A 13901-nucleotide genomic window follows, 5' to 3' on the forward strand; every position below is an offset into this window, starting at 1 on the left:
TCACTAGGACAGACAGGGAAAGTTAGAGTTTCCCTACCCAATGAACTACATTTCCTGTTATTTTCCCACCAATACCAGAACAACAGTGAAAAGGGCAAGAAATTAAATGATACTTGTGATTCTGTGTTATCTTCCAAATAGTGGTGATACTGGAGGTTGTGTTAATAAGTCATTAAAATTTTTATTTTGTTGTAATAAAATTTATTTTTAGAAAACATATTCTATTTATTGGTAACCCTATATTATTGGTAGAAAAATGTACCATATAATCAGAACTCCAAACTATGTCAAAAAAGCTATTAAGAAATTTATTTTATTGTTACTTATTCTTAAAAAACAAACAAAACCTCTAACAATCCACATACCTCTAATGCATTCCAAGTCTGTAAGAGTATAAAATTTATGACATGAGATGCTCAGAAGCAGCAGTACCAGTCGACTATTGTGAGAAGTGCTTATCTGAGGCGCTTTAAATTAAAACATAAAATAAATCAGTATTTTAGTAAATCTAAATTTACAAGTTTGGACTTGAGGTGTCTGTCTTTAGTGATCTGAGTTAAAGCAATATTGCACCAATTAAGCAAAGTAAATTAAGACCCCTCAAAAAAGGTGATATAGTAAGAAAATGTCAATTTAATCATTTACTTTAGCAGGCAAGCAATTTGTAAACATTCAGTAGCGGCAGCATCCAAGTTACAAACAATTTAAAAAGAACCAAGATTAGTGATTATAATTTTTCCTTCCCTTTCCCCAAAAGAAAAAAGTAAAGAAAACAGATTTGGAAATGAATGACTTGAAACCCTACAAACATTGAACATTCAGTTATGTCTTCTATCAGCCGTCTATGCATCCTCTCTGTGTTTTATTTTAAAAGATGTATCTACTCCTAAAATGCATTATCTTGTAAGAAGTTGTACGTGAGCACTTGCAATCTAGGAATTTGTTCCTGCACATCGCTGTGCACGTATTATCATAGTTTAAATCCCATTTGCAAAGGGAATATTTATGTCTTGATTCAATGCCTCTTTGACTTCGAGTGGCAGGGTGTCGAAAAGGTGATCTTCCACAACAAGCCCACTTTTCTTGAGCATCCGACACTGGCCCAGCTGGGCTGGCAGGCGGTCCAAGCAGTTCCCCTTCAGCTCCAGCTGAGCGAGCTGAGACAGCTGACCAACGTTCTCTGGGAGGGAGGTGAGGCAGTTTTGTCCCAGATTCAAAGTCCTCAACTTTATGCATTTAAACAATTGTTTTGGCAGAATGTCCACTTTGTTACCAGTGATCTGCAAATGCTGCAGGTTCTGAAGCAACCCTATTTCTATTGGAATCATTGAAATGTTGTTATAGCTGACATCTAAGCATCTGAGTTTCTGTAAACTAAATACTGCCACTGGTAAGGATTCGAGCTTGTTGTTAGAGAAATAAAGTGACTCCAAGTTTTTGACATGGGTAATGGAGGGAGGAATGGTAACAATTTTATTATGCCATAATTTTAAACAAGTGAGTCGTTTTAAGTGCTGGAAACTGATGATTTCCTCAATTGTGCGAATGTTATTTGACTTTAAATCCAGTTCCTGTAAATTAGAGAGGCTGAAAATAGCATGTGGAATTCTCTCTAGTTCACAGTTCTGGAGTTCCAGCTCGGCGACATTCATCATTTTCTTAAGGCTGTTCAGTACCAAGAGTTTAGTGCCGTCATTATGAATGACTAACTTTGTAAGATGTGGAGCCACATCGGTAATGTTGGAGGGAACTTTGGTCAAATTGCTCTTCACATGGAGAATCTTAAGATGTCGCAACTCTCGGAGAGATTCAAGTCCTATCATCTTATTGTTTTCAGAGTTCAAATTGCCTATTAAGTACAACTCTCGAAGGTTTTTGAGCAAATACACCCAGGCAGGAATTTCAGCCACGTCGGTGAACTTCACATGAAGGCATCTCAAGTGATCGCGAAGAAAGCTAAAAGCAGTCTGTTCAACTTTTGCAGGGCAGTGGCAGAGGTGGAGCTCTTGGAGGTTAGTCATTTGAGAAATCTTAGCTGGAATTTTAGCTTCTGGAATCAGTTCCAGCTTTAGCACATCTAGGTCTGTGAGGTCAAAGACAGCATCGGGCACCCCCGACAGCATGAACAGATGCAACTCCTGCTTGTCCTGGGCATTGCGTGATATGTGCTGCCTGAGTTTTTCAAATGTCCACTCGTGGTTCAAACTAATTTCCCTAAGTTTATTTTCACTAACTTCTGACAAGAACACACCAAATCGCTTGGAATACAGCTGGTCATATTGGTCTACCATGTGAAGAAGGAACGCAAAATCATTTTTGACATCTGGAATGTCACTGAAACTGCTCTCTTCTCTGACTTTTTCAAAAGAATATTCCTTCAAAGGTATCCTGAATAGCCAGAAGAGAGTGTAGAGGCAGATAAAGCCATAAACACAAATAATGGATATGTAACTGATGAGAAGCTTTTTCAACATGTAAGCCATATTGTGGGTGCACTCAAATACCTCGTAACCAGTCAGATGCTCAACTTTGGGCTTGCAGACGTGTTCAAAGCTGATTGCATTGACAAAGTTCGCTGTGTAGCAGAGAATAAAAATGAACTTGGCTGTTTTGATAACTGTTTGGACCACATAGAGTTTATAGATCAAGTCGCTATCTTCCACATGGGCACGGAACTTCCTCACTTTCTCAAACAGGGCTTTGGCCTGCTCTCCATCCTTTTTATCCAGGATGGTCATGCTGGGAACTTCAATCACAGGCTTCTCAGCTGAAAATTTAAAGCCAGTTTTATTGATCATTGGTGTACTGGCACTGGGGCTCCCTTCATCACTGCTGGTAGACACATGCTTTGGTAGAGTCTGGGCACCTGTTATTCTCTGCTTGTTTTCCTCTGAGTCTTCGCATGCTGTCTCAGACAACGCTTTTGTAGTCCAAGGGGATTCAAAGCACTTTCCTAATATTGAAACAAAATGTTCTACTTTTGAGCACGTTTTGGGATACTTGAACCAAAAGTTGCTACTGACCATGAGAATAATAGTATGTATAAGAGCAAGGTATGGAAAGTACTTAGAATACCACGGAAGGGCCAGATGGTAACACATCTGATTAATAAATACATATTGCTGAAAATCCAAGTTTGTTTTTCGGCCTGTTGGATCTTTCTTCTCTTTCTTTGCCTCCTGATTTTGAACTGTGAAATCTGTGCGAGGATATGTGGCTCTGAGAGGTATGTCAGGTGTCACAGCAGATGTCCCAAAGGAAATGTCATTTGTTGCCCGCCCATCTTGGTCTTGGTTGGTGGCCGTGTCCATCTTCGGGATGTCGGTGGTGACATCGGCATTTCCTGGTGGTGTATGTGCCTTTGAATTTACAGGAGATGGCAATACTGGCAAACAGACCACCTGATCTTTGGTAAGTTGCATGGTTCCTGCAAAGATGGCTACCATCAACATAACAACAGCCAGGTAATCCATAAACACATCCCACCATGGTTTCAGGATTCGGTAAGTTGGCTGGATGTCATTAAGTGACGCAACTTCCGCAAGGGTAAACATTCCTAGAAAACAAGAAGACAAAAAACATTATTCTAGAGATGCAAGTGAAAAGAGTAAATGAGAAAAATCCTGTGCCTGCTCCAAACTAAAGTTTTCTCATTCAGGTCCTATCTTTTTATCCAAGGAAAGTGTAGTAGAAAATAAACTAGGCCAGGCGCGGTGGCTCAAGCCTGTAATCCCAGCACTTTGGGAGGCCGAGGCGGGTGGATCACAAGGTCGAGAGATCGAGACCATCCTGGTCAACATGCTGAAACCCCGTCTCTACTAAAAATACCAAAAAAAATTAGCTGGGCACAGTGGCGCGTGCCTGTAATCCCAGCTACTCAGGAGGCTGAGGCAGGAGAATTGCCTGAGCCCAGGAGGCGGAGGTTGCGGTGAGCCGAGATCGCGCCATTGCACTCCAGCCTGGGTAACAAGAGCAAAACTCCGTCTCAAAAAAAAAAAAAAAAAAAAAAAAAAAAAGAAAATAAACTAAAAGGGGAATATATAGCTTTTGTCTCCTAGTGCAAGGGAAGGAGGTAAAATGACTAAGAATTGCATTCTAGGTAAGAAATAATGACAGACTAAATAAAGCCCATAGTGGTTACTTAGTGGACCTTGAAGGAGGATATGACAGCAGGATGGCATTTGTTGTCGGCTGGACTCATTTAATGTCAAGACTGAAATTTGGAGGTCGAGGAGTGGGATGACTCTTATTTTGTGTAAGCCAAAATTGAAGGGTCTGTGTATACCATTAAATACCATTGAACTCTGGATAGTCTTAGTTCCAAACTCAGTCCTAACATTTACTAATGGTGCGATCCCTTAAGCCTTGTATTTCCCATCTGCATAACAGGGATGAAAACTTCTAAGGGTTGTTGGAAAGGTTAAGTAATGATTGTGAAGCTCTTAGCACACCCTCTGGCTACAAGTGTTTGTTAGCTGTGTATGTTAGCTCCATTCACTCTGGTGGAAGGGTCCATGAACAGCTAAAATTTATGGTCTAATGTTTAAGAGGAGTCTTATCCACTTGCGAATTATCAATATCCATAGCCGAAACTCTGGCCTTTGATGCAGTGCCTATGGAAAGCACGTGGATTAAGAAGACAGCTCAAGACTCAGGTGGCCATGAAATAATCAATGATGGTGATGCTGAATGTCAGCACCTGGAAGACCTATGCTCTCTACTAAAGCAAGTGACCTGAGCAGCCATGAAGGAAGCCCCAGCACCAGGACACTTGAAATGTGGTCATTATTCACTACCAGCTGGCAGCTTTATAGCACTGGAACTAGTTTATACAAATAATAAAGTACCAGGGCAATCATCCTGGAAGTAACCAAGAAAAACTGTTTATAGTTGCAAGTAATGGGAATGGGCTTCTCTGATTATGTACATGAGCCAAATGTTTCAAGTTTCAACTTCTTGAAAAACCACATTACCATATTTTGCTTTCTTGGAAGGTTCTTGGGTTTCCATATTCATATTGCTTTGTCTTTTTTAAAGAAATAAATCATCTTGTTTCTTTAAAAATGAGCAACAGACAAAGCAATAAAAACCAAGGCAAGTACCCAAGACTTTGAGAATGCATGTATCTTTAAAATAAAGGATGGAAGATGGGTTTTTATCTATTCATGGGTTGTCTGGAATACTGCGTTGAGGATTCGGAGGCTGATTCTGGTTTCAGTAGGAAACAGTGCTGTGACTGATTACTTGTGTCGTCCTTGGATGACACAATGAAGAAAGGTGGCATTAGTACTTTGATTTTGCTCCTTTTTAAATTAAGTTTCTGAAAGCAGGGACCAGGTCTTATTATTATTATTTTTTTTCTGAAACCCTTCCCCATACCTAGTACTGCACAGAGCAGGTACATAATATTTCTTAATAAAATGCAATGAATACTTCAGCAATGATCATCATCTATAGTTAGTTTTGTGAGCAAAATGTCTCTTACGTAAGCAGGTAAACAGAAGCCTAAGCAGGTAAACACAAGCCTAAGAACTCCAAACATAAAATTGTTAGAAATCACATTCCCAGACTTCAGGGCTTAAGTATGAAATGCCTGGTATCCAGTCATTGTTAAAAAAAAATTACCAAGAAAGTGGAAAAAAAAATATTTGTACCTTAGCAGGGGAAGTGGGAGACAACACGCCCACTTGAACCCCTTTTATTCTGAGCTCCTGTATTTTGTGTGGGTTTTGCTTTGGTGAATGGCTTGGGTAAACAGGAAGAAAGGCTACTGGAATCATAGCAAGCTAAACTAAATGAGAAACAGCTCAACCTCATGTCGTTTTGAGCTCTTCAGTTCCTATCTAGAATGCAGAAAACACAGCATCAAGCTGCAGGTTATATGGAGTGACTTTTTTTTTTTTTTTTTTTTTGAGACAGAGTTTCGCTCTTGTTGCTCAGGCTGGAGTGCAATGGTGCGATCCTGGCTCACTCCAACGTTTGTCTCCTGGGTTCAAGCGATTCTCTTACCTCAGGCTCCCAAGTAGCTGGGATTACAGGTGTACACCACCATGCTTGGCTAATTTTGTATTTTTAGTAGAGATCGGGTTTCACCATGTTGTTTAGGCTGGTCTCGAACTCCTGATCTCAACTGATTCACTCGCCTCAGCCTCCCAAAGTGCTGGGATTACAGGCGTGAGCCATTGCATCCAGCCCAGAGTGACTCTTACTTCTTGTACAGAGACTAGAGAATCCACCTTAAACAGGTTTATCCTTGGCAAAGAATATAACAGTCATACCTGGGGACCATGTTTTAAAGGGCCATTTACGTAATAGAAACAATAGATTTCTTTCAAATAGGATTTTTCTTTACTTTTAAAATAAAGTCATGAACTGCATAATGGTCTTTTGGTCAACAATGGACTGCATATATGATGGTGGCACCATAAGATTATAATGGTCAGGGACAGGGGCTCATGCCTGTAATCCCAGCACTTTGGGAAGCCGAGGGCCAGGTGGGTCATTTGAGACTAACAGTATGAGACAACCTGGCCCATATGGTGAAACCCCATCTCTACTAAAAATACAAAAATTAGTCGGGCATAGTGGTGCATGCTTGTAATCCCAGCTATTTAGGAGGCTGAGGCAGAACAACTGCTTGAACCCGGGAGGCAGAGGTTGCAGTGAGCCAAGATCGCACCACTGCACTCCAGCCTGGATGACAGAGTGAGACTCCATTTTATAATGAACCGCACAGAAACGTGACATACAACACTAAACACTGGCATTATCGATCAAGTAGGGCAATGGTCCCCAACCTTACTGGCACCACAGACCGGTTTTGTAGAAGACAATTTTTCTACCAACAGGGGTTGTGGGGAGAGATGGTTTTGGGATGGAACTGTTTCATCTTGGATCATCAGGCATTAGATTCTTTTTTTTTTTTTTTTTTTTTTTTGAGATGGAGTTTCACTCTTGTTACCCAGGCTGGAGTGCAATGGTGCGATCTCGGCTCACCGCAACCTCCGCCTCCTGGGTTCAGGCAATTCTCCTGCCTCAGCCTCCTGAGTAGCTGGGATTACAGGCACGCGCCACCATGCCCAGCTAATTTTTTTGTATTTTTAGTAGAGACGGGGTTTCAGCATGTTGACCAGGATGGTTTCGATCTCTTGACCTCGTGATCTACCCGCCTCGGCCTCCCAAAGTGCTGGGATTACAGGCTTGAGCCACCGCGCCCCGCTAGATTCTTAAAAGAAGTGCACAGTCTAGATGTCTTGCACGCACAGTTCCCAATAGCGTTCACGCTACTATGAGACTCTAATGCTGCTGTTGAGCTGACAGAAGGCGGAGCTTAGGTGGTAACTCTGACTCGCTCGTGGCTCACCTACTGCCGTGTGGTCTAGTTCCTAAGAGGCCTCAATGGGTACCAGTCTGCAGCCTGGGGACTGAGGACTCCTCCAGTAGGCGAAAGGACTGATATTCAGTAACGGTGTTGGGAATTTGGTTTTCCATATGAATACATACATACATGCATACATATACACACACACCATCTAGCTCTGTATAAGTACACCCTGATAGTCACAGAACAATGAAACTGCCTAACAACACATTTCTCAGAAGGTAATCCCTTTAAGTGACATGTGACTGTGGTTGCACCTGATTCTAGAGAAGCCAGAATGTTTGGGTTGGAGGACTGAGAGACAAGCGAATTTTCAAAGTCTGTGTACTGAGAACACTGGTTATCCATCTTTTACATCATGATGATTACAACTGGTGTGCCTGCTGCCAGTCGTTACCTCCTTCAATCCGTTTTCCATCTTGCCTTAAGTCCCTTGGTAAAAACTCTCCAGGATCCTCTGCTCTAGTCTTGTTAGAGAAACTTCTGCCAGCTTCTCTAACGAGCCATTCCCTCCCTTGTGTTCAGCCTCTCCAACACTTTGGTTCCGCTGCCTTGACTACTTCCTCCCTACTCCTTTTCACTAGGTGATCAGGTTTCTGCAGCCTTTTCCAGAAAGTCTTCCCTGATCCCCTGGTCTGGGTGAGGTGCTTCTTGGATGTGTTCTCACAGGACTCTGTACCTCTGCCCATCACAGCCCTTATGACACTGTATTTACTTGTCTGATCTCCCACTGGGTTACCAGTTCAATGAAGACATGCACTACGTCCAACTTCCTTCTTTGTCCTATGTATCCAGTGCCTGACACATAGTAGCAGGTGTTCAATCAATGAAATAATTTTGAGATCTTGATCATTATCTTCAGCATCCTAAAAATTCCTTGAGAACATTTATTAACATCTACAGATGGTATTGGGCACAGGAGCATTTTATTACACTGAATTGCCACCACAAAGCAACCTGGGTCTATGCAAGAACGAACACTACAAGCCAGGTCTCAGCATGAACACTACAAGCCAGGTCTCAGTTAAAGGACCATACAGCAGAGACACTGTTGGATCCTTGCAACCAGTGTTATTTTGCAGCTATTGAAATGTCAGTGGTAGTTTTCAAGCACCCTGTACTCAGGACAGGCTTTGATCCCAGGAAATAGAAGAGGCTGTCCACCTTCCCAGTGGGAGAAGAAAAGTTCAAAGGTAGTGGCAATGGGCACAGCAACAGAGTACAGAGTACTGTAACTTCACACACAGTCACCAGCTTGAGTCCCAGACTCCCTGCAAGAATGATTAACACTCACTAACAGCACACGACCACTCCAACCTCAGATGAGCTCCTCTCCTCCAGCCCATTGTCTACTCTGCCACCCCCCACCAGAAGTTTTGTGCCCTTGCTGTTTTCTCCAGCTCATTTCTCCTTTTTCTATTGAACTTTTCCTTATTAAGTCCCAGCTCAAGTACTACCTTTTCCTTCAAATTGCTATCATATTGTCTAATAACAATCTGTATCTGGGCTGGGCATGGTGGCTCATGTTTGTAATCCCAGCACTCTGGGAGGCTGAAGTGGGCAGATCACTTGAGGTCAGGAGTTTGAGACCAGCCTGGCCAACATAGCAAAACCCCATCTCTACTAAAAATACAAAAGTTAGTGGGGCATGGTGGCGGGCGCCTATAACCCCAGCCACTCAGGAGGCTGAGGCAGGGAGAACTGCCCGAACTTGGGAGGTGGAGGCTGCCGTGAGCCGAGATTGTGCCACGGCACTCCAGCCTGTGCAACAGAGCAAGACTCTGTCTCAAAAACAAACAAACAAAAAACCCCCACAAAAATCTGTTTCTAATCTTGGTCTCTTTGAGTAGCTCTCGAGCTCCTCGCAGGCAGAAAATACGTCTTAGTCACTTTTGTAATCCACCATGCCCTACTCTTACCCTTGACGAACACAGATGCCACTTACTAATGATGATAATGATGACACTAATAGTATCTACCACTTGTCATTTCCTTCCACGTGGCAAGCACTGTAGTAGGAGCTTTACATCTAATACAACTTCCCAATTTTATACAAAGCACATTCCTGAAAATGAATGTTCAAAAGTTTAGTTTAAGGTTTTGGGTGCTAAGAGAATGGCTCTATTTCTAAATGTTATATGAAATTATAAAATCCATCAGAATTCCTAAAATTAAAATGGCAGATAATACTAAGTGCTGGTGGGGATGCTGGAGCAACTGGAATGCAAATACTGCTGGTCAATGTTGGGAAACTCTGAGAAATGTTTTAGTATTATCTACTAAAATTGGGCATAAGCACACTCTATGACCCTACAATTCCACTGCTAGCTATATACCTGTAAGAAAGATGGGTAGGCCGGGCGCGGTGGCTCAAGCCTGTAATCCCAGCACTTTGGGAGGCTGAGGCAGGTGGATCACGAGGTCGAGAGATCGAGACCATCCTGGTCAACATGGTGAAACCCCGTCTTTACTAAAAATACAAAAAATTAGCTGGGCATGGTGGCACGTGCCTGTAATCCCAGCTACTCAGGAGGCTGAGGCAGGAGAATTGTCTGAACCCAGGAGGCGGAGGTTGCGGTGAGCCGAGATCGCGCCATTGCACTCCAGCCTGGGTAACAAGAGGGAAACTCAGTCTCAAAAAAAAAAAGAAAAAAAAAAAAAAAGAAAGATGGGTATATATTCATCAGAAGACATGTATAAGAATGCTCATTGAAGCACCATTTGTATTAGCTCTAAAATGCCTATCAACTGTAGAATTTCAAAAAAGATGTGGTATCTTTACAAAACAGAATACTAGGCAACAGCAAGAATGAATGATCTGGTTACATGGGTGTGTTCAATTTATAAAATGTGATCCGTACACTCAGGCTTTCACTTCAATAAAAAGTTTCAAAGGAAATGGTAAAAGAAGCTTCAGCAGAAACAGCTGTCCTGGGAATGTGCTGTGACATCACATTGAGGCGGCACCTCCACCCTGTCCCAAGGCCAATCCAGGCTGGCTGGGATCACATGCCAGGGAAGCCTGTCTCTTCCTCTGGTAGTCTCCCCTCACTATTTATTTCCCCAGCCTGAGAGTAGGTGCCTGCTCTCCCTGGAGTACGAAGAACTGATTCTGCCATAGAAAAGAAGGCGCAGAGGTAGGAACATATAGTATCTGAAAGCTCTGGCTGGAAAAAGTTGAATGCACACAGGTGGAACACAAGTAAAACATTGCCTGAATCCTATTTAACCTTCACAACATTACTCTAAACAGCCAAAGTGTTGTTATTTATTCTTGAGAGGAGAAGAAATAGACTCACAGAAGTGTGGACTTTAAATAATTAGTAGCAGGGTCTGGATTTAAAATCCCACCTAAGGCCAAAGCACATGCTCTTCCTACCAGATGACCTTTTCTTCTTTATTTCTTACGTTTGTAGTGCTTTACGGTTTACAAGCTACTTTTCTATACAAGATCTCTATTTATTTTTATCATAATCTGGTCATCTAGGCATTACTACTGCCCAACAGTATGAGGAAACCTGAGGCTCAAAAAGCTTAAATGACCTCTCTGAACTAATTAAGTTAGAGAGCTAACAGAATCTCATCTCTAAATCTTTTTCTCTACCATGCAGCGTCCAAAGGCTATGTTGTTGGCTATTGAAGGAGGAAACTCCTCACTGTCGTCCTTGGCTTAGCGGTGACAAAGCAATGAAACTGTGTAATCACCACCATCCTTTCTTGACATTCACTGGGAATTCAAGAAAGCCACCAGCCCCATGGTGCCAGGCACCATGGAAGGGAATGCAGAGACGGTCTAACAGAGTCCTTGACCTCAAGGAGATCCCAGTCGAATGCAGGATGATAAGCAGTAAGTGTACAATTACAACATATTAGGTTAGTGCAAAAATGATTGAGGTTTTTGCCACTATTTGTAACGGCAAAAGTTGCACCAACCTAATCGTAAGGGCATCACTCTGACCTTAATACAAAGTAATACGAAGTTAATACAAAGTACAGCAGATGCACAGGACAGGGCAAGCCCAAGTCTGCATGTGGTAACTGGGACAACTTCACAGAGGTGTGGTTTTGAGCTGACAGATGAAGGCGGGGTGATACATGAGGTGGTGGGGAGAGGAGGGAATACAATTTTGACTGAAGAAACGGCAAGGGCAAAGGCATAGCACGAGATAAATGATGTGCCAGAGAAACCACAAATAATTTTAATGCTCTCCCAGTTACTGTCTAGTATACCCTTATACCCCTGTACAGATATCACACCTCATGGGTAAGCCAAAGCATGGAAACCAAGGCATGGATGTAGGTACAGGCTTAAAGAAGTGCCCAGGCCATAAGGCAGAAAAACCAGCACTTTCCAGCCATGTCAGCCACAGGGCTTGAATTAATGTATCCGTTATACCATTTTACCCACTAAAAATGGGGGTAATGACATGCCCTTCCTACCTGGGGTATTTCAAACATTAACTGAATTAAAGATGCACAAGCACTTTGAAAACAAAAGTAGCTTTTCATATGTACCGAGTGTGTATGTGTATAAAGCATATTAAACACATTTATATAATATAGTATATTAAGTACATTATGATCCTCAAATGACTTAGGTTCAAGGTGTACATGTGCAGGTTTGTAACATGGGTAAACTGAGTCACTGAGGTTCGGTATATGAATGATCCCAACACCAAGGTCAGCAGTCCCCCACCGTTTTGGCACCAGGGACTGGTTTCATGGAAGACAATTTTTCCATGGACCGGGGAGAAGGGTGGTTTCGGGATAACTCAAGTGTGTTACATTTGTTACGCACTTTATTTCCATTATTATTACACTGTAATATATAATGAAATAATTATACAACCCACCACAACGTAGAATAGTGTGATCCCTGAGCTTGTTTTCCCTGCAACTAGACAGTCCCATCTGGGGGTGATGGGAAACAATGACAGATCATCAGGCATTCGATTCTTGTAAGGATAGTACAACCCAGATCCCTTGAAGTCACAGTTCACAATAGGGTTCACACTCCTATGAGAATCTAATGCTGCTGCTGATCTGACAGGAGGCTGAGCTCGAGCAGTAACGTGAGCAATGGGGAATGGCTGTAAATACAGATGAACCTTCGCTCGCTCTCCCACTGCTCACCTCCTGCTGTGTGGCCCGGTTCCTAACAGGCCATGGACCAGTAGCAGTCCACGCCCTAGGGGTTGGGGATCCCTGACTAATGAGCACAGTACCTGATAGGGAGCGTTCCCACTCAACCCCGCTCCTTTCTCTCCCTCATTAAGCAGTCCCCTGTGTCTACTGTTCCCTTCTTTGTATCCATGTATATTCAGTGTAATTTAGCTCTTACTTATAAGTGAGAACATGTGGTATTTGGTTTTATGCTCCTGCATTGCTTTTCCTAGGATAATGGCCTCCAGCTGCATCCATGTTGCTGCAAAAAAACATGATTCATTCCTTTTTTATGGGTGCATAATATTCCATGGTGTGTTTGTACCATATAAAAAAAAAAAATCCAGTCCACTGTCAATGAGCATCTTGGTTGACTCCATGTCTTTGCTATTGTGAAAAGTGCTGCAATGAACATTCAAGTATGCATCTTTTTTATAGAATGATTTGTTTTCCTTTGCGTATATATGCAATACAGACTGCTGGGCTGAATTACAGTTCTGTTTTAACTTTTTTGAGAAATCTCCACACAGTGGCTGAACTAATTTACATTCCCACCAGCAGTGCACTAAGTGTTCTCTTTTCTCTGCAACCCTGATAGCCTCTGGTGGTTTTTTGACTTTTTAATAATGGCCATTCTGGTATGAGAGGGTATCTCACTGTCTTTTTGATTTGCATTTCTCTACTGATTAGTGATGATGAGCATTTTTTCATATATATGTTGTCCACAGGTAGGTCTTCTTTTGAAAAGTATCTGTTCATGTCCTTTGCCCATTTTTTAAAGGAATTATTTTTTGCTTGCTGATTTAAGTTCCTTATAGATTTTGGATATCAGATCTTTGTCAGATGCATAGTTTGCAAATATTTTCTCCCATTCTGTATGTTGTCTATTTACTGTTGATAGTTTAATTTGTTGTGCAGAATCTCTTTAGTTTAATTAGGTCCCACTTGTCAATTTTTGTTTTTGTTGCAATTGCCTTTGGGGACTTAGTCAGAAATTCTTTGCCAAGGCCAACATCCAGAATAGTATTTTCTAGGTTTTATTCTGGGGTTTTAATTTTTTTTAGGTCTTACATTTAAGTTTTTAATCCATCTTGAGTTAGTTTTTGTATACGGTGAAAGGAAGGGGTCCAGTTTCAATCTTCTTTATATAGCTAGCCAGTTATCCCAGCTAGGGAATCCATTCCCTGTTGTTCGTTATTGTTGACTTTGTCAAAGACCAGTGGCTGTATGTGTGTAACTTTATTTGTGGCCTCTCTGTCCTGTCCCCAGTGGTCTACATGTCTGCTTTTGTATCAGGAACATGCTGTTTTGGTTACTGTAGTCTTGTAGTATAGTTTGAAGTCATGCAATGTGATGT

At 42.0% G+C, this 13901-nt stretch overlaps 1 protein-coding gene across 5 annotated transcripts in view; it reads right to left on the minus strand.

Annotated features, from left to right (window-relative positions):
* Positions 1-297: 297 nt before the first annotated feature.
* The window catches only part of LRRC8D (leucine rich repeat containing 8 VRAC subunit D), a 119593-nt gene continuing 105989 nt past the window's right edge, over positions 298-13901 (minus strand). For all 5 annotated transcript variants that reach the window (XM_039460941.2, XM_039460942.2, XM_010343870.3 and 2 more), the window contains exon 3: positions 298-3556. In XM_039460941.2, coding sequence (XP_039316875.1) covers positions 978-3554 — 2577 coding nt within the window. In that variant the 5' untranslated portion in view covers positions 3555-3556 and the 3' untranslated portion in view covers positions 298-977. The remainder of the gene's footprint in view (positions 3557-13901) is intronic.

Source organism: Saimiri boliviensis, chromosome 11 (assembly GCF_048565385.1).
Source record: "Saimiri boliviensis isolate mSaiBol1 chromosome 11, mSaiBol1.pri, whole genome shotgun sequence".
NCBI classification, from domain to species: domain Eukaryota; kingdom Metazoa; phylum Chordata; class Mammalia; order Primates; family Cebidae; genus Saimiri; species Saimiri boliviensis.